General features: G+C 39.1%; 1 protein-coding gene across 1 annotated transcript in view; it reads right to left on the reverse strand.

Annotated features, from left to right (window-relative positions):
* Positions 1 to 25822, reverse strand: part of CDS1 (CDP-diacylglycerol synthase (phosphatidate cytidylyltransferase) 1) — a 101340-nt gene that overhangs the window by 58814 nt on the left and 16704 nt on the right. The window contains exons 2-3 of the mRNA XM_006885256.1: positions 12272 to 12399; positions 4469 to 4565 (exon numbers count right to left, since the gene is read on the reverse strand). Of these exons, the coding sequence (XP_006885318.1) occupies positions 4469 to 4565; positions 12272 to 12399 (225 nt within the window). The remainder of the gene's footprint in view (positions 1 to 4468; positions 4566 to 12271; positions 12400 to 25822) is intronic.

The raw sequence follows: 25822 nt of genomic DNA on the forward strand, positions 1-25822 counted from the left end.
ATACAAACGCCCAAATTCTATTACTTTAGGCATGTTGTGATCCTCTTACAATAAAAAATCGGAATTCAAATAGGCAATAATCTCTTTTAAGGTGTTTCAAATTATGTCACGAAAAAAGTGGTTAAGAAATAGTTTTCATCTATAAATTCTTGCCCAATTATCCCACCAAACTATTTAGTTTGGGGACAAAAAAAGTTTAACAACCTGCTCATGAAGGAGCTCATCAAACCAGCTTCAGTAAAAACATCTTCTAAAGAGGAGTAATAACTCAAATGGTTTCCAATATTTCCAACACTTTCCAAATAAAATACAAACTTCTTAACATAGTAGGGCAAAGCCCTCTGGTACATGATTCCTAATTATTTTCCTAAGTTCAAAGGCCCAATACTCTAGGAAAATGCTATTTCCTGCCTTTCTTCTGACCCAGTGAGCCATTTCTACCTTTATTCACAGAGCTCCCTCTACCCTGACAGATTTCCTTTTTTGTGTAACAGAAAAGATCAATTATTGTGCATACTACAATCAGCCACAACTAAGAAGAGTTAGTCTAGAACATCACAGGTCAAGGGCAATGGATCAAAAAGGGCTGGTTTGGAAAGGGGCAAGGTATTCATGGTGATCTAATGGTAATGGAGGTTCTAGATCCATTGAGACTGACATTCTGTACAGGAACATGCAGTCAAAATTGTACCAGCATTCCCAGCCTCTGGCATTTTACACTCTTGCTGTTGTGGTGTCTGTGGGTGCAACTGCTAATGCTTACTTGGACCTTTGCCTCACTTTTTTTCCTCTCTCTCAAAGCTTTAGCTTGTACATCCATTCTTTTTTCTCCATTTGACTCTCATGGTTCAGAGGTCTAGAACAAGATGGTGCTAAAGCCGAGTGAGCTCTACTCTGATAGATTCAAGGTCCAACTTAAGGGTCCCTTTATCCACAATCTTTATTAAGCTCTCCAGCCTAACATCCATCTCTTCTTCATACCCACTCACTCATAGTGTTGTTGTTGTTCTTGTTAGGTGCCACCTAGTCACGTACAATTCATAGCAATCCTATGAACAACAGATCTGAACCCTGAACCCTGTCCTACCCTGTGCCATCCTCATTATTTATGACACACTTGAGCCCATTGCTGTAAGACACTGTCAAGCCATTTCATTGGGATTCTTCCTTTCCTTTGCTGACCCTCCACCTTTCCAAGTATATCCCTTTCCAAGGAATAGCCTCTCCTAACAACATGCCCAAAGCATGAGAGATGAAGCTTCGCCATCAAGGAACACTCTGAATGCACTTTTTTTTAAGGAGTATAAACTATTTATTAATAGACAAGGCCTATAGACTTATTTCTTCTTGGACACAACCACAGTATGGCCCTGACAGGGGGTGATCTTGGTGTGCTGGCCCCAAACCTGAAGGCCCTGAAACTGGCTCAGCCCTCTGTGGGCACGGAACTTCTTCAGTTGCTCCAGGTCTTCATAGAGCTCGCTATTGAGACCATTGGCCAGAACATGACTCTATTTCCAATCTTTCATATCTAAGAATATGGAATGCTTCATGAATTTACATGTCATCCTTGTGCAGGGGCCATGCTAATCTCTGTTATCATTCCAATTTTAGTATATGTGCTGCCGGAGTGAGCATCTGGCTGCACATTTCCCAAGACATATCTCTTTGTTCTTTTGGCAGTTAATAGGATATTCAATACTCTTCTCCAGCACCACAACTCAAAAACATCAATTTTTCTTCTGTCATCTTTATTTACTGTCCAGCTCTCAGATATATAGCAAGTGATTGAAAAGACCAGGGCGAGGGAGCTGTGGTGGCCTACTGGCAAGAAGCTGCACTGCAGTCCCAGAAAGGGCACAGTTCAAATCCACCAGATGCTCTGCTGAAGGAGGGACAAACTACTGTACCAGTAAGATTTGACAGTACACACACACAAAATAATTTTTTAAAAAATAAAATAAATTAAAAGACCAAGGCCTTGATCAGGTTCACCTTAGTCTACAAACTGACATCACTGCTCCTCAGTAATTTGGACAGGCCCTTGACTTCATACTTTCTCAAAGTCTCCTGATCTCATGACCTCTAGCACCAATGATATTGATTGTAGATTCAAGTAAGATGAAATCATGGATAATTTTAATCTTTTATCCATCTATCATGATGTTTCCTGTTAATCCCATGGTGAGAATTTTTGTTTTCTTGATGTTGAGATGTAATCCACATTGAAGGCCGTAGTTTTTGTTTTTCTGAGCAAGCACTTCAAGTCTTTCTCATCTTCAGTAAGTAAGGTTGTGTCAAAATGGTCTGCACACATTTACATACATGTCCAAGTCCTGGTGTGATCATTTCAGCCTCCGGTAGTTTCAGAGACAGAGAATGTGAACAGAGATTCTCCTCAAACCATGTCCAGCAGACATCTATCTGATTGCCTGGCTTCCAGACAAACCTCTCACTGGCTTGGTTCTAGTCATTCATGTTATATAAGCAAAGCACTTTCAAATGCCAAAAAATTAACAAACCAGAGAAATTAGTTTCCTATTCATCTTTGTTTCCTTGATATACACAAGGAAGTGGAAAATTAATGAGATGAGGAAAAGTGAAATAAGTTTTGTGACACTTCTAAGAGTTGCTTTCAAGAATTGTTATTTTTTGTTTTTAAGTTGTGTTTAATCTCACTTCCAAGTCTTGTCTTTTCTAAATTAAATGAAAAAGTTGTGTCAAATTGCTCATAAGCTTAGACTGGCAGGAGAGAGGGAGACATGCAGGGGCAAGAAAAACCAGGAAACAGCAAGGCTGCTTCACAGGAAAAGGCTATATTAACTGAGACAGAAAGAGTAAGAAATAGTAATAATAAACGAGATGCCCTATTTATTATCCTCAGTAAATATCCTGAAGGACATGCTTGCATTCTTCACAGCTAAAATAGTGTTTAATGTAGAGTAAGTGATAACCTTGTTGAATAATTGTTTTTCTTCTTCTCACCATGTCTGGCTTCAACTGTTTCATGCATCTTTAGATAGCAGGGCTTTTGTTTAAAAAAAAAACAAAGAGGCAGGAATCCTTTGCCTGTGATAATATCCTAGAGCCTCATCTGCTCAGTTCACTGACTCAAATCTTTAGCTCACAGCTCATATGATCAACAGAAAACTTCTGGAAAGTCTCTCAGCTTCCTCTTCACTCTCACAGCATCTTAATCCACCGTTTTCCCCATACTTACTGTAGCTTACAATTATTGTTGCTGTTAGATGTCAGGGAGTCAACCATAGCTCACAGCAAACAGATCAAGCCTTGCCCTATCTGACCAGACCCTCACGATCTTTGCTGTACTCAAGCTCAGTATTGCAGTCACTGTATGTACCACCTGGTTGATCCGCTATCTCTCCCAACATGTCTGTTTTTTCAAGGCCTGGTCCCTGCTGACAAGCTGCCAAATGGATGTGAGACAAAGATGTACCATCTTTGCCTCTAAGTAGCACTCTGCCTGCATTTCCTCCAAGACAGACATGTTTACTCTTTTGGCAGTACATGCTACAATCAATACTCTTTGTCAACTTCCCAATTCAAAACCATTAACTCATTTTCAGTCTTCCTTATTAATTATACAACTATCACATGTATATGAAGCAACTGAAGATATTATGGTCTGACAAATTCTTTAATGTGTGGGCAGCAAGCTTGGTAAGAGCAGGAACAGACATATCTTTCTCTATATTCCCATTTCATACACCAGAGCTAACGTAGTCCTAGGCAGCTAATGTAGTACTAGGTACATAACAGGCATCTGGGAATATTTGTTAAATTAATGGATTAAAAGCTCAGAATACTTATTTGGCTTCAGTACTTGGGCTTCCAATATATGACAAAAGTCTGATGAATGACTTCTGTTTGTCTATCCAATCTCACAGTGGGCATGTCCATATGTACCATATTCTCTCATTAGCTCCACGTCTTCTTCATGATGTTCCCATTTACAATGCCCTCCCATGCTTAGGATCTTTTTCAGGACTTAGTCTTGGCACCACCTCTTCCAGAAGTCCTTGTTGATATCTTCTCCAGACTGGACTAGATACCTTTTGTGATTGTTCTCGCCACACAAGTTCTACTCTAAAAACTTCTCCCAGTTATTCCTTGTAGACTTACCCATGTGATTTCTCTTGTGTCTCTCCCACTAGACTGACGTCCCTGACATCAAGAATTATGTATGTTGAAGATGTGTGTGTTTCTGATGGTAGATGTGTGTATATTCTGTATCTGCTGAACAATCTGAATGGCTGCTTTGAAAACAGGATTAGCCTGTATCATTCCACAAACCAGAATACATTTAAAGGACCTAAATTTGCTGCTATCAACTACTAAATCTCAAATTACTTAATTTTTTTTGGTAACATGCTCAAATTACTTCAACCATACACAAATGCCAGAAAACAAAGCAAGACACACTTTTAAAAATTCGTTAGCTACTTACAAGCAGCATCAGCATGAAGGATCCCATGTAGATGATCAGGAAAAATAATGAAATCATAGTTAGGGTAAGAATTCCACGAATCCACCAGTTTTTCCATCTATAAAGTAAATATTGGTAAAGTTAATATTTACTCTGTTCTTGAAGACTTTCTTTTGTGTGTGTGTGTGTGCTTTTTTAAGTATTCAGTTGCTAGACATATGAACCTGCCCTACTATATTTTAAGAATCTTCTATTTTACTTTGCTATATAACAACCAAACACATATTTTTTTAAAAAAAAATATAAAAATATATTCACTCATAGAGTACTGATTTCTAAGAATTATGTTAATCAAAGAGAAAATATTTTTAAGCATAGGACTGGAAATGAATCATGAAGTTAGGGGTCTATGTAGGTGGTTAGGGGTCTATGTAGACAGACATGGAAGTCATGTCCCCCCAATCCCTACATACACAGAGTTGGAGGAACTAACCAGGTTCAAAACTTCTCTACAAAGATAATCTGCATTCCATTAGGTGGGTGGATAAATGCTTATGATTTTAAGAAAGTTCTACAGACAATGGCCTTTCCATTTAAAAACCAAAAGAAACATGGAAATCCTTCTGGAGAGCATAGTGATAGCTGAGCAATGAAGACAAGATGCTGGGGCTTTAAGAGGTTTCCTTTATCATGCTACAATGATCACATGACAGAAAGCCTTAGTTGTGAGTCTAAATCATCATGCCAACACTCTATCCTGTGGACTGTTTTGTACTTTGGACAAAGTAACTTAGAATCAATCAGTGGAGGAGAATTTCATTCCTTATCTCCCCAGGACTATGATGAGATAGAAATAAGATTTGTGGGTATTTAGGTTTGTGGGGTTTGTTTTTCTCTTTTTAAGTCTGAAATGAATAACTTGCTTCAAGACATTTATTGTTCCAATAAGTTACATGGCATACAATATGTCATGGTCATGTTTCTAGTACAATTGTTAAGAGTTGCTTTTTCTCATTGTAAAGATTTAGGAGGATGTTTAAAAATTATTTCTTAAACACACAGCATCATAGGTCCACACACGCACCAGGGAGCTGCTTGCTGATGCCAGGCACATGCCGGGGAGCTGCTGACACCATGCATGCACCAGGGAGCTGCTTGCCGATGCCACACATGTGCCAGGGAGCTGCTGGCTGATGCCACACATGCACAGGGGAGCTGCTGGCTGATGCCACATGTGTGCTGGTTAGAAGCTTGTTGACACCACACATACACTGTGGAGGTTCTGATGCACATGCCGAGGAGCGATGCAGAGGGGTGAGCAGGAAAGCTGGACCCTGAGTAAGTGTGAGCCCGTAACTCAGTCCCATCACTGAGACTACTGTAGAGCTCCAGTCCAGGCACCACTAGCCTATGCTTAGAATGCAGCTCCCAATGCATACCAGAAGCAACGCTGGAATTTGTGTGAGGTACTTTGTAAGGGAGGGTGTTACTGCTGTTTGGCTGGATCATATGGGACTCCTTGAGTTCAATCAGAAGGAAGTGAGAACTGGAGCTCTTTCTTGAGGGAAAATCAAGGCTTGCTGGTTTTATAATCAGGTCTTCATGCTCTGCCTTACGTCTCCTCAAGTCCAGTCCATCAAAAAGTGCCCAGAGCACTTTGAGCTACCCTAACTGTGGCAGTTGCCTGACAGAGGTGGCTGCTTCCACAGGTCTTTTATCTATTGAACTGAGAGAAACCCAGGCAGGGTAGCTGCCCCACCCTCTTGTGGAGTGGTGATTTCAGATCAAGAACCTGCTATCACCTCAGACAAGAAAAACTCTACCACAGCAATGTCATGTAGGAAGCAGGTTACCTACGCCACTACAAAAGCCCAAAGAAGATATCATCCAAAAAATGACACAGTATCAATGGATTTTCTGAAGCCATACAGTCTGATGAAACTTTCTGACACAGAATTTAAAAGAACAATGATTGAATCTTTTCAATGGGTTAAAGAAAAATATGAAGAATTACAGGACACTGCAAGCAAAAACCAGGAGGAGTTTAGTGCAATCCAAAATAATGCAGAAAAAACAAATAAAGCATTAGAGGCTCTGGAAAAAGAAGAATTCACAATCCAAAATATGAGGACCAAAGTTTCAGATGTTGTAAATATTATGGAGGGTCACATGAACAGGGTTGAAGAGATGGAACACAGAACCAGTGAAACAGAAGATAGAATTGTCACCACTGATCTGCCAGAACAAAAAGGAGAGTAAAAAAGGAAGGAAAAAGAAGAAAATCTAAGAATAAAGTGGGACACCATCAAGAGAAATGACATGCACATCACTGGAATCTGAGAACAGGAAGAAGCAAATAAAGGCACCAGAAAAGTTGTGGAAGAATTACTAGGAGAAAATTTCCCAGGCATAATGAAGAACGAGATAATATATATTCAAGAAGCTGAGAGAACACCATATGAATAGAACCCAAAAGAAAAAAACAAAGACATATCATAGGTAAATTTGCCAGAACCAAAGAAGAGAATTCTGAAGGTAGTGAGAGAGAAACAAAGAGTAACCTAGAAGGGAAAGCAAATTAGAGTAAGTGTTGGTTTCTCAGCAGAAACCATGTGAGCAAGGAGACTGTGGAAAGGCATATATCAAACATTCAAAGAACACAACTGTCAACCAAGAATACTGTGTCAAGTAAAACTATCTGTCAAATATGAAGGAGAGATCAAGATATTCCCAGAAAAACAGAACATAAGGGAGTTTGTAAAAACAAGACTAGTATTACAATAAACACTGAGAGACATCCTTTTTACAGAGGTGTCACAGAAAGCAGGATGGACCAAAGAAACTAGCAACACCACCAAAAAGAACTCAACAAAATGATAACAATGAAACCTTGCTTCTCAATAATCACACCTGAATGCAAATGGGTTAAATGCACCACTGAAGAGAAAAAGAGTAGCAGATTGGATTTAAAAAAAAATCCATCAATGTTGTCTACAAGAGAAGCACCTGAAAAATAAAGACAGACTAAAAATAAAAGGGTAGGGGGGAAAATATACCAAGAATATGGCAACCAGAGAAAAGTAGGAGTAGCAATATTAATTTATAATAAAATAGATTTCAGTGCAAAAACCATCATTAAGGACAAGGAAGGTCACTACATAATGATTAAGGAGTCAACAGAACAAGAAGATATAACAATAATAAATATCTATGAACCAAATGAAAGACCTGCAAAATATATAAAACAAACATTAACAAAACTCAAAAAGGAAATAGACAACACTACTATAGTGGTTGGAGACTTAAATACACCACTCTCAAGAAAAGATAGAACTACCAGAAAGAAACTCAACAAAGATGCTCAGGAATTAAACCACACAGTAAACTAACTCAACCTCATAGATATTTAAAGGTTAATGCACCCAAAAAAAGAACAGTACACCTTTTTCTCCAATGTGAATAGAATGTTCACCAGAATATATCAATGGTAGGTCACAAGGCAAGCATCAATAAATTAAAAAACAAAGAAATAATAGAAAGCATCCTCTCAGATCACAATGTTACAAAATTAGAAATTAATAACAAGAGGATAAAGAAGAGAAAAAAACATACATTTGGAAGCTGAACAACACCTTGCTTGAACATGAGTACTAGAAGAAATAAAAAATGAAATTACAAAGTTTCTTGAAACAAATGACAATTGAAACATCACTTATCAAAACCTCTGGGAAACAGCCAAAGCAGTATTCAGAGGTCAATTTATAGCAATAATCAAACACATCAAAAGGCAGGAAAAATGACCATTGACTCTCTAACCCAACATTTTCAACAAATTGAAAAAGAACAGTAGGAAAACCTGACACTCTCTAAAAAAACTGAAATTCTAAACATTACAGCAAAAAGAAATGAAATAGAAAACAGAAAAACAATTTAAACCATCAACAAAACTAGGAGTTGGCTCTTTGAAAAGGTCAATAAAATTGACAAGTCACAAAAAAAAATCCACAAAAGTCATCAAGAACTTGGGTTTGTTGGACAGAGTTCACCTGAGACATCAAAATTAGAACCAGGAAGCATATTTTGAGAATAGGAAATTGAAGAACTATACGTCACAGGAGTTTTAGAAAAGTTCACCAAGCAGCCATTGGAGGAAGTAGACAATAGGGCTGGCTCCCAAAGAAAGATAATCATTATAAAGTGTATGAGCATGAGTCAGGCTATGCGTATTTGTTTCTAGGGTTTTAAGGTCCCTGGGTGGTTCAAAGAAGACAGACCAGGAGTTGTACTTCTTTAAGATGAAAACTCACTGCCATCTAGTAGACTCACAGCTGATCAGGTTTTCAGAGGTTATGAATCACATAGGAGGATATTGCCCATCTTTCTCCTATGGTGACACCTTGGGGTTAGCAGCTCAGTTTCCTGCAGATGAAGCCACCTATTAAAGACCCTATGGAATGAGAGTTCTACTTTATGGCATATGTGCTTGCCATAAGTTGGAATCACCTTGGTACAATAAATTTTGTCAGTTTTAAATGACATATTTGAGCTAGATAATCTTTGCTGTAAGAGGATGTTCTATGATGCTGCTGACCTCCCCAATTTTATGAGCCAAATGTCTCTTCTTGTATGATTAAGAACTTTAGAGGATAAGGATTATCCCTGCATGAGAACCAATAAATAAGATGTCCAGTTAAAGAAAGAGTAGCTTCATTAAAAGATTCTCCTACGATGAACTAATGGGTTGATTAATATTTTCAAAGAACCATACACACAGGTTAAGAAGCAGATTGGGATAGATAAGTTGTCAAATGACTATGATCTTTCAGGCTTTCTCTCAGTTTTAACAGTTATTTTGGGGTATTTATATGAAAATCTTAAAAAAATTAGCATAAACCTTTACCAAGCAACTTTACTTTGAAGATTTCATCTCAAGGGTATAATTATAGCTGCAAAAGCAATTAAGCTAAAAAGATGAATGTTTAATGTAGTTGTTTCCAATAGTGAAAATTTAGAAGCAATCTTACAATTGCACACAGGGACATTTATGGAGTCATTTAAAATGTCCCTAGGGAATGTTTAAGAATAAGTTCTTAATATACTATGAGATGGAAATAGCAAGACAGAAAAAAGATTTAATTCCACATTTGTTATATTTGCACAAGAGGAAAAAAGCTTTAGAGAATAAACATTCAGAGACTTTAAATATTTATGTCTTCGTAGGAGGATTATAGAGGTTTTTCCATACAATTCATGCAAATATCTTATATAACCAGTATTTTTAATTCTTTGTTTCCAGACTCTGAGGTTTTTGCAAAGCATCCTATTTTTAGTATTTGGGAGGGGGAAAAGCAAACCAAAACCAGGTTAGCATGCATAATGCATGAACTTTGAAACATTCAGGTAATCTTTTCAGAAAATTTTCTTAAAAGAATGGAAACTAGCCATGTATTATCCCATGTTTATGAAATTGTTGTTGTTGTTATGTGCTGTTGAGTCACCTGTGACTCATAGTGACCCTATGTACAACAGCCCTAAACTCTGCTCTGTCCTGTCCCAGTCTCACTGTCTCAGAAACACCTACCCTCATTTATTCTCACTGAATCAATCTATCTCATCGAGGGCCTTCCCCTCCTGTGCTGTCCCTCCACCTTCCCAAGCATGATGTCCCTCTCAAGGACTGGTCCCTCCTTGCAACATATTAAAAGTATGTCAGACGAAGCTTCAGAATCTTTGCCTCCAAGGAGCAGCTCGTTTCACCCTCTCAAGGATGAACTTGTTTGTTCTCCTAGCAGTCCATGGTATATTCAATACTATTCCCCAACACCATAGCTCTAAGGCATCAATTCTCTTTCTGTCATCCCTAGTCACTGTCCAGTTCTCTGATGCATAGCAAGTGATTACAAAGACCATTGCCTGGATCAGGAGCACCTTAGTGTCCAGACTGACACTGTTGCTCTTCAGTATTGTGGAGAGGTCTCTGACAGCAGACTTTCCCAATGCCATTTGTCTTTTAATTTCCTGGCTGTTGGTGCCAAGAGTGTTGATTGTGGAGCCAAGCAAACTAAAGCTGTTAACAATGTCAATCTCTTCACCATCTATCATGATGCTGCCAAACAGCCCAGTGGTGACAATCTTTGTTTTCTTGATGTTGAGCTTCAATCCATATTGAAGGCTGCAGTCCTTGACCTTCTGCATCAAGTGCTTCAAGTCCTCCTCAATTTTTCAGCAAGCAAGGCTGTGTTATCTGCCTATCTCAGGTTGTTTATGAGTCCTCCAATCCTTGTGTGCACAGGAGGAGAATGTCCCTCTGTTTATTAAACAGCAACAGCAGAGGGTAAGATCACAGGCATTAAAGATGGGATGCCTAAGTTCAGAACATCCCTTTATCACTTATCACTTCATCACTTACATGACCCTTGACATGTAACATCTTTGTGCTTCAGTCTCTTCATTTATAAAAAAAAAAAAAAGATGGGTGAGAGATAGATGATATCTGTATAGATTTACAGTCCTGGAAATCCTATGGGTCAGCTCTAGTTTGCCTTGCACGTTTGCTACATCCTATGTGGTCTGCCACGCTCAAGCTCACTGTTACCTGTCACTGTGTTGATTCATTGTGTTGAGGGTCTTTCTCTCTTCAGCCCGAACCTCTATCTTTCCCAGCATGACTGGCACTTTCTGACAACATGCTCAAAGCATGTGAGATGAAGTTTCACCATCCTTGTCTCTGAAGAGGACTTCGGTTGTGCTTCCTTCAGAATAGATTTGTTTTTCTTTAGACAAACGTGTGGGATATTCAGTACTCTTCATCAACAACACAATTCAAAGGAATCCACTCTTCTTAGCTTTTCTTTATTCAAAGGTGCTCACCTTTCACATGGCACATGAAGCAAGTGAGAAAATAATGGCTGAATTATGATGAATCAGAATCAACTCAATGGCAGTTGATGTAATTTTAAAAACACCAAAAGAGTTTTTCTTTTGCTTTTCAAGGAGAGGAGTGAACTGGGGGTGGGGGTGGGTGTGAATGGGTGGGGAGAAAAGCGCAACAATGAATGAATGGAATTCCAAAATCTCTGTAGATGTTCACTGAAATTAATAATAATAAAATAATTAATAAAAAAACCCAAAAAACAAACAAAAAAACCACCAAAAGAATCTTAGAGAGGCCAAATACAGAAGGTAATATATGAAATGTTAAAGGATTACACAATCCAAAAGAAAAACTATGTATTTCTGTCTGACATTTGAAAAACAGGTTATATGAATATGGAATTTTCTGTACTAGATGTTCCAATACCGGAAAACACAATCTGGCTCATAAACATATCACTCACCAGATTCAGAGTTGAACAGACCAAGGCAAGATTCTCAGCACCTTATCTAACTAGCTAGGAAGCCTTTCCAATTTGGTTTTCTTATACTTCACAAGTTCTTCAGGATTAAAAGAAAGGGTTTGAAAGAGGTCAGTCCCTGGAAAAAGATCATGCTAGGAAAGATGGAGGGTGAGCAAAAGGGAGGAAAACTCTCAACAAGATAGCTTAACGCAGTGAGTGCAACAATGGGCTAAAGCAGATGAGAGCTGGTCAGGATGGTTCAGGATAGGACAAAGTTCACATCTGTTGTTCATAGGATCACTATGAGCTGTTGTCAATGGGAGCTAGTAACAACATGTAATGGAGAGCAGTACATTTCAGGTATTCAAAGAGTTTATCACTGTCATAGTTCCAGAATGTATTAAAAGTCAACTTTATCACATGGAGGAAGACAATCTCACAGTTTATCTTGTCTCCCAACTATGTTAATTTTTTCATCCATGCATACCTTGAAGATAAGCCAGATAAGGCTTTCTTGAGAATTTCAGGCGTCCTATCTGTGGATGGTGGGATTTCTGGAATATCGGAATCTGTTCTGGAATCCAAATCTCCATATCTGTCATCAATATCTGTTTCCTAAAATGAAAAGAGAATCATTTTGGAAAACAAGCCAAACCAAACCAAACCATGCTTATCACAGCATCAAAAGACCAAAGGTTAAACATTAGTTATATTATCAAAAAAAATCATAAATGTCCAATTATTATTTTACTTCCTTGTGTGGAAAGCTTCTCTTTGATAACAAAAGATATAAAGAAAAGACCCAAAAACAATTCTAATTTTTCTAAATCAGGAACTTATCACAAGCTATGAATAAAATATCATTCTGCAACCCTGTGGCTTCAACCTTATCCATCCTCACTCCTCCATTCCCACTCTCCCTTCCTCCCTTGGGTTCCCATAAATGTTTTACTAGTTATCTTTCTATTTTTACAATAGTGATATTTGTCCTTACAAGACCGAGCTAGTTCACTCAGCACAAGGTTTGGGTGGGTGAAGGGAGAGGGGAAAAGGAATGGGAAGGATCCAGGTAAAAAGACAGGGTAATGATGGGCAAGGTCCAATGGTGAATAATTTTATAAAATACAATGCATCAGAATGATTGTATTAAACACAGTGTGAAGAATAGTGTAAAATACCATGTATATGAAATTCGTAAGCAAACGGATTTCGAAAAAGAAAAAAAAAAACCCACAAGTAAATGAGAATGCTCATCATCTTAAAAAATATAGTTTTGCTTGTGAACTGAGAGAATACAGTATTAATTCCATATAAATTCTATCATTTGGTCTTATATTCCTCCCCATATGATCCTAACAAGAATAACATCTTATACTGGTAGAGTATCTTATATGTTTGTAAGCAATTTACTTTTCATTATTTTCATTAGTTCTTCAGAAGACAATCCCCATAAAGCAGGTTTAAGAGATAGTCTTCTGTTTTAAACCAGCTGCTATCAAATCAACTTCAGCCACTGCTGATCACATATGTATCAACACAATTGTGCTCTCTAGGGTTTTCAGTGACTGATAATGTCAAAGTATAGTGCCAGGCCTCTACAACATTTACTGGACAGTCATACACTTTAGAGGTGCCTGAGTCGAGTTGAACTTCCAAACTTTCACTTAGCAATCAATCCTGAAAGGACCAGTTATCAGAAACTCTGGTTTCTGGTAAAGTACAGTTAACCCTACCCTACCCACTTGAGTGGTTTTTTAACAAACAACCCCCACCTGTGGTAAATCCCACCCGGATTGATCAACTGCCATAAAGTGGAATTATTCTTCTTCTTCTTAAGGGCACAAGGGATTTTCTGCATTCCTGTATCTGAAGTAACCTATAAGATTCAAATAGGTTTCCAAACTGTCACCCTGAGCTATGGCTAGCCAATTTGAAGGTGGACAAATACCCCAGCTACTGTGGATGGCCAATCATGCATGCCATGTATAGTTGGGCAGGGGAGTAGCAGAGGTATAAAAGGAGGGGCAGACATTAATTCGGGGCTCTCGGGTGGATGCTGCTGTGTCAGCACACGGGAGCCCGGGTTTGAACTCGAAATAAACTTTGTTAATTCGGCTAATTGGCTCGGTGATCTTTTTGGGGACTCGCTCTGTTACAAATCCCTCTAAACCTTTGTTTAGTTTTATAAACTATAATCTTTATTAAGAATTATTAAAATATGTCACTGTATCAAGCTAACCGTCCAGAATGTTTTCAACAGCTATAAACTGCCTGGGAGGAGAATGACCATCTTCCTCCCTTGGAGGAGCTATGGATTTGAATCTTGTGCCTTTGGGTTGGCAGCACAACTCCTAACTCACTAGGCCATCAGAGCTCATTAATTGTTCATTAATAACATCAAGATTTACACACAGTGCGGGGGGGGAGGGGGAAGTGTGCAGCAGGAGGTGACTCAACTGACCCCACACCACACACAAATGAACCAGATATGTCAAATTTTCTCCTGTGACATTAAGTCAGAAGATTCCAAAAGAGCTGAAATAGAGAGATGTTGACAGATAAATGACCGAGCAGATCACCCACTCAGAAAATGCCATTAATCATGGGGTTGTACAATTTGTTGTGTCAGGGGGATGAGGGAAATTGAATTTTTTTTCTTGAAAACAATGTATTTAAATATTTTAAATAAGCTAGCAGAAATTTCTTTTAAAAATAAATAAAATTTTTAAAGAAAATGTCAATCTGACCAACACTTCTCTGATGGAATAATAAACACATGACCTTTTTTCTTTTTCCTTTTGATAAATCAGAGTGTTGTAAAGGTAGAAGAAAAAAATAGCACCAGAGTTAATGACTAATGGAAGTGGCTCCATGAAACAACCTGTCCTCCATGTCACAGAAGGACAGAAGGACAGAAGGAGCGAGAGCCTGTGAATGAAGAGTTATGACTCTAATTCCAGCTCAAAGTGTTACAAAAGACAATTAACCTTGAGGAACCTCAGGCATCAGCTTCCAAAGGGGAAAAAAAGCCTTGAAGTAGAATTTAAAATATGTTCTTCAAAACACTAACCACTTCAAAGTCCACATGGCAATAATGGTTGGGAGTGTGTCATCACATTCCCTGTCCCAACCTCAACAAGGCTATCATGAGTTTATCTAAATTATTTAGATGTCTGAGTTCTGTTTTATATACCCTAGAAAAATGCCAACTTTAAAAGAAAAATACACATCAAAATCAAACAGACGAAAACCACTAAACCCATAAATCTAACTAGGTTTCCTTGGTTTAAATCTAACAAATAATAAAAGAGAAATCCTAAATATAACATTTCAAAGCAATATTCATTTACTGAAATTAATCTTTCACATATGGACACTTACGTTAGTTACAAAGATGCCAAAGTTGAAAAGCCAAAACAAGCATGTGATTTAGAGGATAGGGAAAGTCAGAGAATATTTTAATGATCAAACAAAGCTATGAGGCATTGTATATGTTGAATGAAGGTATTAAAACATGTTTGTTGTTGGGTGCAATTGAGTTGTATATGGCTCCTAGTGACCCTGGGAACAATCATGTGCCATCCTCATCATTTCTGACATACAGCAGCCACTGTATCAATCCATATCCTGAAGGGTCTTTCTCTCTTTCACTGACCCTCCTCTTTTCTAAGTATTATATACTTTTCCAAAGATCAGCATCTCCCAACAACAGGCCTAAAATACATGAGATAAAGTCTCACCATTCCTGCCTATCAAGGAATACACTGGCTATATTTTTTCCAAGACATACTTATTTGTTCTTTTAGCCATCCATGGGCTATTCCATATTCTTCTCTATTACCACAATTCAAAGGCATAGGTTGATTCTTCTTCTTCTGTCATCCATAGTCATTATCCAATTTTCAGAAGTTGTCAGGAAAATGCAAATTAAAACCACAATGAGTTATCTAATCACGTGTACTGTTGCTAAGTTATGTATTGCTCAGTCTGGAGACTAAGGTGCTCCAGATCCAGGCCATGGTGTTTGCAATTACTTGCTGTGTCAGAAAGATGTACTGGGTGGCTAAAATTTAAAAGTGAGACATATCTTGAAAATAGTATGGAGTAACTAGTACTTTCACACTGTTGACAGAAAGAATGTAAAATGATCCAAGTATTTTGGAAAACAGTTCCATCCTTGAGTTTTTATTCAAGAGAAATGTCTGTATATGGCCTTGAAAATACTTGTGTGTGAATATTCATGGAAGCTTTATTCATAACACCTTCAAACCAGGCACAACCATGTCCAATATATAAACGGGTAAATTGTACTAAATTCATACAACTGAAGACTACTCAGCAACAAAAATCAGTCATGACATACACAATGGTGTGGGTAAATCTCAAATACACTGAGTGAAAAATGTGAGACAATATGTACACATTGCACAGAGCCAAATGTATAAAATTTTGGCAACTGCAAATTCATCTATAAAGGCATGAAGAAGAAAAGCATTAGTATGAGGGCAGGGTGAGGGATTTTTACAAAAGGGCAGGAACAAACTTTTAGAGGTGATGGCTATGTTTATTAACATGACTGCTATGATGGTTTCATGGGGCAAACTGCATGTTGTAAACATGTTCAATTTAGCATGTGTCAATTACAGCTCAATAACATAAAAAAAGTCACAGAAATAAATGAAAGTGTTCAAGTGACAATAAATAAAATTAAGGTTGAGCTAGGCAAGAGTTGTGAGGTAGAACTAAAGGAAATACTGTTAAAAGACAACCCAACCACACTCTAATTGGCAGAGGCAGCAATAAGATTTCCCGACCATAACAGTAGCTGCCCCAGCAGTATTTAGACAACCTACAGAACAGCAGAGAGTCTTCATATCACAATGGCAGTCAACCGACCACCATCGACTCAGCTATGATACAGGGTGCTCCTATCTGGGTCACAGTACTGTGATGCTCTATAGGGTTTTCAATGGCTGGCTCTTGAGAAATTAATAACCATGCCCTTCTTCCAAAATGCTTTTGGGGGACTTGAACTTCCAACATTTCTGTTAGCAGATAAGCATGAAAACTGTTTAAAGCCCCCAAGAACTTTTCAAGGTGTAAAGATGAATCAGAAAAAAGAATACAGAGACCCTACAGTCCAATAATGGGGCCAGAAAGATGGACAAAGGCATGGGGGTAGCTGATAGGACCCAGCCCGTGCAAAATGATACCTCTAAAATACAACTGTCTAAACCTAAAGTAACATCAGTATCCTAGAACTCAACCAAACAGAATAAGTAACTCATATTTTTCATTCTTTTTACTCTTGTTTCACAGAAAATAGTTTCAGAAAACCAGGGGCAGCTTCTCCATTCTGCATCCCTTGAGGTGCACATTTTAATTTCATACCTCACCTAGAAAATCACAATTGCAATCAAGCAAAATTAAACCCTAAGTGACACAGAACTGAGCACTTGCAATAAGGAGATCTTAAAAAAAAAAAAAAACCAAACAAGCAAAAAAACCCCCAACCACTAAACCCTTAACCTAAACAGATTTTACATGAAAGAACATTAGGCTGTGTTCCTGATTTCACTATTCTCAGTATTTTCTGAACATTTCTTCATAATTCTCCCCAAGGAAGGAAGGAAGGAAGGAAGAAAGGAAGGAAGGAAGGAATTGCTCCTTTCTGTTCTGGGGAGAGAGACTAAACAGATTGTTTCCTACTGAGTGAGCAGTTTGGGGAAACAAGGCAAGACAGAGGGGTTCAACACCTCTGCAATAAAGATTATGAAGGTCAAATGGCTCACTAACATTGTACTCACCAGAAAGAAATTTATTATTTCAGTGATCATCTCTAAGCTTGTGATCAGAGAAGAACATACCTGGAGACAGGTATCATCTAGCCTCAGGAGGCATGGCTGAGTCCATCATGCAGGATTGGCCAATGAAAGGCAGGAACATGAAGGCTCGGACAGTTCGCAGCCAGTCGAAAACATCTATTCTCATAAGAACTCCTCTAAGTGTGTCCTGTAGAACATGGCAACTCTAAGCTCTGAGAGCTCTCAGACCTCAGCATAGGCAACTCTTCATTTGTGTCTTTTTGGTTACAATGAATTTGTAATCATAAGCACGGTTTGTGACTCATTCCAGCAAATTACCCATCCAAAAGGGGCAATGGGAGCTAACAGGTCAAACAATAAGAGTATCATTTCGACTCCAAAGCCTGTGGTTGGCAATGGAGTGGAAAACTGGCCCTGAATTTATGGTCTGCAGGTCAGAAGGATGAGGTATCATGTGAAACACCCCAAACTTGTGGCTGAGATCTGCCTATCATTCAGTTTGAAGGATGAGGGCTTTTTAATATACCAGTAGTCTGTCTGTGGTGGCATACACAGTCTGCAGTGGTTACACTGCTAACCAAGAGGTCATGTATCTTCAATGGATTAAGTCTCCTTTCGTTAAGATGTACAGCCCTGGAAACCTAATGGAAGGACAGTATGAGTCAGCATTGATTCAACAGCAGATGAATGGGATGAAGCAGGATCAGAGAGAGACAGGGTGCCATGGGAGGAGGTGGTGATGAAGGGGAAGTGGGAAGGAATTAAGTCAATCTGCACATATTCAGAAATGAATTAATATGGATCTTTATAACTATCCAATACTCAAAAATTTGTTAAGGCCTCCTTATCATCTCAAAAGCTGAATTGAAAAGGAAAAGACTGGTCCTCTCAGTGTTTTCTCTGCAGAATTTTGAATTCCACCAGCTCTGGTGACCTAGTAGTAAGAAACTGTGCTGTCATCTTGAGGGTATGTGGTTTGAATCCATCCACCAGCTGCTCCACAGGAGAAAAATGGGTAATCTCCTCCTGTGTGATTTACTGCCTCTGCAAACCTGCTGGAAGGTCAGCTGTGCCACGGTTCCAACTCAGTACACAATAACACACACTACTGTGATCATACTGGCAATATAATCCATGGCCCACTGCCATCACGTTAATTCAAACCCATGAAAATCCTAACAGACAGTAGAACTACTCCATACGGTATTGTGATGTTAAAGATTTTTTGTTCAAAATGGCTTTCCTAGTCATTGACTAACTTTGAATTTTGTGATATAGTTGGGGTTTTTTTTATACTAAGGAGACAGAACTGTTGTTGTTAGGTGCTGTTGAGTACAACTCAGACCCTAAGAACAGTGGATCTGCACCCCATCCTGTCCTGTGTTATCTTCACACTTCCTGACACACAAGAGCCCAGTGCAGCAGTGATCATGTCAATCCACCTAGTAGAGGGTCTTTCTCTTCTTTGCTGACCCTCTGCACTTCCCACCATCCTGTCCCTCTCCAAGGAATAGCCCCTTCTGGCAACATGCCCAAAGTATGTGTGGTGAAGCGTCATCATCCTTGTCTCCAAAGAGCATTCTGGCTGGACCCTTCTCCAAGACATATCTGTTTGCTCTCTTGGCCGTCCATTGAATGTTCATTGCTCTTCTTCAACACCACAGCTCAAAGGCATCAATCCTTTAGCAAGTGATTGGAAAGACCATGTCCTAAATCAGATGCACCCTAGTCCTCAAACTAACATCATTACTCCTTAATAATATGGAGAGGTCCCAAACTGCAGACTTTCCCAGTGCAATGAGTCTCTTTATTTCCTGACTGCTGGCACCAAGGGAATAAGGTATAAGGTCCACCCTACTAGAGGTTTATGGAAGCTCAATGCTGTCTCTCTTTTGGGACGATCACTTTCTTGGGACACAGCATCATCCAGCTGCGCCCCAACTGACAGTTTACAGGATTCTGACCCATCACTTGCCAGTCTCTGCAACATCAGTCTGCATCACTCACAGTCACCTGTGTCATTTTCCTGATGGGTTTGAGTTTCAGTGAGACCTTCCAGCGAACCACAGAACCCAAAGGACATAGAAAAGTGGGGTAAGGAGAAGCAGTTGATGTCAGAAATCAAGTTATGGGACAGCACATCTAACATCTGCAGCAATGTTGACTTCCACCTTTTTGTGACTCATCTGCTCTAAGTCTCTGACGAATGGATCTTTAATGCAAGTATCCAAGGCTATAATCTGTACAGAAACAGACTTCCTCATCACGCTCCTGAGGAGCATCTGGTGGGTTTCAACTGATGACCTTTTTGTTTACAGCAAAGAACCATAGCTCAGTTCCATCGGGTCTCAATATAAGGGTAAGAGAAAATAAAATGTATCTCATTAATGCACAAATGCCTCATTAAAAGCAAATTTTACTGTCTCTTTGCCATTTCAATCTCTTCAATGGTTTACCACTGTTGAAGATCCATTCCAACTTCTGCTTTAGATTTATAAACTCAACACTTTATATTCTCCATAGTTCTAGTCATGCCTTTCCCCCTCCCACTCTATGTTCTCTATAACACAATCTCTTGTTTAGAATGAACACATTCTTCTCAATTGTTTTCGTGTGCTAATATTTCTTCTTGTAAGACTCTTCTTCCTACAGCCTAGGCTGGCCTAGCTTTCTTGACCTTTTAGATATCACTTCTTGAAGTTTCTAGGTACTAGACTAATGATCCCCCAAAGATGTCCATATTTAAACCTGGAAGTTGTAAATATGTTCATAACAGAAGTATGTGTATCACAGACTATCACAGAAATAATTCATGTAGCAGATGGAATTAAATCTGTTAATTAGCTGACCTTGAAGATTTTTCCCCCCTGGATGATCCCAATGATCCTCATAAGTGTTAAAGGAAGGAAGGACAGTCAGGGAGAGGCGGGAAGGAAGAATGCAATTGCTGGTTTAAAAATGGAAGTAGGAACTTTAAGACAGAGTGTAGGCCAACTCTTAGAAATTAAAAAAGGAAAGGGAATATATTCTCCCTTAAAAGAAACACAGCTCTGCTGACACCCTGATTTAGGCCCAGTAAGACTCATTTCAGACTTCTGAGTTCCAGAACTCGAAGTCCATGTTTGCTTTAAGCCATCGAGTTTGTAGTATTTAGTTAAAGCAGCAATTAGAAACTAGCAAGCCTCTCAGCTCAGGTTTTGCAGCTCTACGCGTCCCTCAAGCACTGTGTGTTTGCTTGCCACAGCTCACATGCCACCGTTCTGCTTGTTCATCTCACATAGTTTTACGCTCCTAATGGCAAGGAGTTTGGGGTAGGATGTGAATTATGGCTTCACTTGATTAAATCTTGCTGTTGTTATGTGCCATCAAGTTGCCTGCGACTCTGACCCTATGTACAATAGCTCTGAACCCTGCCCTATTCTGACCAAAGCACACTCTCTCTGACACATCTAATTCCATTGTCCCAGTAACTGTGTCAATTGATCTCATCCAAGGTCTCCTACTTGTGCTGTCTTCCAAGCATGATGTCCTTCTCCAAGGACTGGTCCCTCCTGGCCACATGCCCAGATGTGAGATGGAGCTTAAAAATCCTTACTTCAAAGGACCAACTTGGTTTCACCCTCTCCAGGACAGTTCTGTTTATTCTTTTGGCAGTGCATGTTCAATACTCTTCTCTAGCACCACAACTCAAAGCCATCAATCCTTCTTTCATCCTTAGTCTTTGTCTAGGTCTCTGATGCATAGCAAGTAAGTGTAAAAATCACAGCCTGAATCTGGTGCATCTTAGTCTCTAGAATGAAGTTGTTGCTTGCTAGCACTCTCGAGAGTTTCCTGACAGCAGATTTTCCTAACGCATTTTGTCTTTTGATTTCTTGACTGGTGGTGCCAAGAGTACTGAATTACTAATTAAAAGTAAAGAATCCATTAGGATCACATCCTTGGGGGACATCTAGATCAAATGACACAACATAGTTCATAAAAATACTGTTTACATCACAGTTTGGCAAATAGCATCTAAGGTCTTAAAAGATTGCAAGGGGCCATCTAAGACACAAGTAATGATGATCTCTTCTTCCATGAATAGAGAGAGGAGAAAGCATAAGTCTTAAGGAATCACTGTGTCCAAAAGACTAATGGGTCAGATGAATCACAGTACTGTGTAGTCTAACGCCAGGAGAACTAGAATTACGCTATCATTACCAACCACTCTGACCAGGAACACATAGAAGGTCTCAGAATGGATGAAAACAAAATGAAAATTCACAGAAAAGTCTTGACTTACTGGTCTGATAGGCTAGAGGAATCTCAGTCTACTACCCCAAGCTACCCTTCTAAAATGGAGCTGAAGCCACTCCGAGAGGCCATCTCTCAGCCAAATAAAAGACTGATTAAGAAAACAAATAAACAAAAAAGAAAACAAACAATAACATCTACAAGGAGGTATTCCCTAGAACAGCCAATTACATGAGACCAACAGAGTAGTATTTGTCAAAACACTAAGATGAGAAGCCAAGGAGATCAGACAAGTGGAAACAGGGAATCCAAGCTAGGAAAGTGCTGGCACATTATGGAGACTGTAACTAATGATAAGGAGCTCTGATGGTGCAATGCTAACTTCCTTGGAGGAAGAGAGGAAAGACGGGAAGCTGGAAGAATTCTGTGAGAGAGAACAGGAAGAAGGGGGATGCAGTTGGAAAGATGGAACAAAAAGTGAAGAAGTAAATCAAGTTTTTGTATTCTGGGGCATCAGCTTATCTTCTGGATATTGCGCCAGCAGAGTGGCACACAGTAGGAATAACGGAAGACGAGTGGACTGGGACTGGCGGTTTCCCAAATAACTGGAAGGAGGGGCGTTACTTGGCTGAATGTTGCTGTCCTAGTACCTTTGTGAATCTTGTACAGTTTGGTTGGGTTCATATTGCAAGCTGGAGCTTCCTTTATATTCCTATCCCACAGCCTCCTTAAATCACTGTGTCCCTCTACTAGAGGTGGAGAGGGAAGGATCATTGTGGTTTCAAACTGGACTCTGATTACAGAGGTAAGGCATCTGAAGTGGGGAAGAGATACACATGACCATTGTTCAGGTGTGTGGGTTTGTTCCATTTCTTAGGGATGACTGTTCAGACACATTAATATCCAAGATCCTACATTTAAGTGTAAATAAGTTAGATACTCTGCTGTTTTAAATCTAGAATCTGGTTTCAAACTAGAATATTGACCAAGTTTCATGACACTGACCTCTACAGTTCCAATCTAAGCTGAACTGTTAATGGTTCCTTTAGAAGTGTCCTTGCTACATTGTTTTAAACATTTTGTCTTCACACTTGGGCCATTCTAGAGCATATAGCCACCTAAGAACCATTTAACTATCTGCTCCATTTTTCTCTCACATTTTCTTTTTTTTAACATCCAAGGTTAGCTTTTGTTTAGCATTAAAAGATGGAGGGAAGGAAACAACTTTTTAAATTCTTAAGTGAAATGTCCAAGAATGAGACACTGCAGCTTGGAATTTGCATTTAAATATATTCTCATATACTGATGGTGGGAGTGTAATTGGTTCAATCTTTCTTGCAAAGCAATTTGGCAGTGTGGATCAAGAGCTTTAAATATGTTCATACCCTTTGATTTGGGATTATTCTATATCGGGAAAGCTAGATCACAGAAAGAATTCAAAATACAGACAAAGATTAAGATCCTGTACACATTTCATCATCAGATAAAAATAAGGGTTAACACACACACATACACCTCTCTACAGTTATACTGAAGCACAGAAATGTCTTACAAAAAATAGAAGTTTGACGAGCTGGTGGGGAGGGGTGGGAAGGGAGAAAATTGCGGCAATGAATGAATGGAAATCCAAAACCTCTGTAAAAAAAAAAAAATAATAAAAAAAAAAAAAAAAAATAGAAGTTTGATATATTAAACTTTCCCCAAAGGAAAAGTTTAGCCATTCCAATCCACCTGTCACTCCATGGGACAATAATATGAGCAGTTTTCTTTTATTAACATTTATAGCCTCAGAAATCCAAAGGAGGACAGCTATTAGTTGTTAGAAAATCAACAGCAGTGAGTTTAGTTTTGGCTTAACTAATGTAATGGAGTCAAGGACTGTTCTTCAGTATGGATTGAAGCTCAACATCAAGAAAACAGATTCTCACCACTGAGCCAATTGGCAGCATCATTATGGATGGTGAAGAGATTGAGATTGTTAACAGTTTTTGTTTTCTTGGCTCCATGATTAACACTCTTGGTACCAGCAGCCAGGAAATCAAGAGACAAACTGCACTGGGAAAGTCAGCTATCAAGGACCTCTCCAAAGTACTGAAGAGCAACAACTCTAGTCTGGAAATTAAGGTGCTTCTCATACAGGCCATAGTCTTCGCAATTGTTTGCTATGTGTCAGAGAGCTGGACAATGACTAGGGATGAAAGAAAATTGATGCCTTAGAGCTCTGGTGCTGGATAAAAGTGTTGAATACACCATGGACTGCTAGGAGAACAAACAAGTTCATCCTGGAGAGGGCGAAGCCAGGCTGCTCCTTGGAGGCAAGGAGTCTGAAGTTTTGTCTGATATACTCTGGACAGGTTACAAGGAGGGACAGGTCCTTGGAGAGGGACATCATGCTTAGGAGGGTAGAGGGACGGCACAGGAGGGAAAGACCCTCTATGAGGTGGATTGATTCAGTGACTGGGGTAATTGGGATGGTAGTGTCAGAGGCAGTGCGGTTGGCACAGGATAGAGCAGGGTTTAGGGCTGTTGTACACAGGGTCGATATGAGTCACAAGCGACTCGATGGCACATAACAACAACAAGAACAACAACAACAACTCTATAGTGCCAAGCCTAGTGATAAGAAGCTGTGCTGCAATCTCAAATGCATATGGTTCAAATCCACTAGCTGCTCCATGGAAGATAAATGGGCAATTTCTTCCTGTGTGATTAACTAATTCTAAAAACCCACTAGAGGGTCAGATATGGGTTAGTTCTGACTCAACAGGACACAAACACCACCACCCTAGAGTGCTACATCTTTGTTTTTTTACTTTAAATGATCTGCTTAGATTGGGATTAGGAGGCATGCAGTGTAGAGAGCCCAAATTTAGTTGCCACTCATTTGCTCACTTTAGCTAGCCAGATGAGGTAAGACTGTCTTCATCAGTTTACATAAGGATCTTAAATAGTCATACTACCTGGCAAATAGACTTCCAAACATAGCCAGAAAATGGGAAAACAACAGGCTTCGTTAAGTGTTTGCCAGCAGCAGCCTTATGAGGCTCCTGACATGAGAACAGACTCTTATTTCTCCTTCCTATGGATTCTCATTATGTATTTAAAAGAAATGCTAAAATCTTGGTGGTGGTGGTTAGGTGCCATCAAGTTGAGTATAACTCATAGCGACCGTATGAACAACAGACCTGAATCCTGTTCTAGCCTGTCATCATCATCATCTCCGGCACACTTGAACCAACTGCTGTCAGTTATTATCACTGGAGGGTCTTCTCTTTTGCTGACCCTCCACCTTTCCAAGAACAATACCCCTTTCCACGGAATAGCCACTTTTAGCAGCATGTCCATGAGAGATGAAGATTTGTCATTCTTGCCTCTAAGGACGAATCTGGCTGCACATTTTCCAAAACATATCTGTTCATTCTTTGGCAATCTACGGGATATTTAGTAATATTTTCCAACACCACAACTTAAAGACATCTTCTGTCACCCTTATTCATTATCCAGCTTTGTAGTTCTCATAAAATCTTAAGCAAATATTTAATGACATGATTTAAAAAATAACTATGACCTCTCTTTGTGAGTAAGGAAGGTATTTAAAAAAGACAGTTAAAACTTGGCAAGGCTCAGAGAAGATCAACAACCAAATGATCATTACTGAAAACGATTCTTTAGTTCTGGAGCCTCCTGAATGAATCAAAGAGTAAACAACTGGATTATTTTTTTTGCCATATAGTCAATTACAACTTGTGGTGGCCCTTTGTAGTGGCCAGAGTAGAAATGTCCTATAATGTTTCCGAGACTATAATCTTTACTAGAGCATATCTCTAGATATTTTATTCTTTCAATTAGCAGTCAAGTGTTTAGCCACTGCACCACCAGGCAACCTTGTAAACAGTTATGAAGTAAAAGAAAAGCTAGTTATCTCTTCTCTCAATCATAAAAATAAGTGAGGAAGTGCTAGAAACCTTTTGCTACATTCT

Source organism: Elephantulus edwardii, unplaced genomic scaffold (assembly GCF_000299155.1).
Source record: "Elephantulus edwardii isolate Elephantulus edwardi_28Jun2011 unplaced genomic scaffold, EleEdw1.0 scaffold00042, whole genome shotgun sequence".
Classification (NCBI taxonomy): Eukaryota; Metazoa; Chordata; class Mammalia; order Macroscelidea; family Macroscelididae; genus Elephantulus; species Elephantulus edwardii.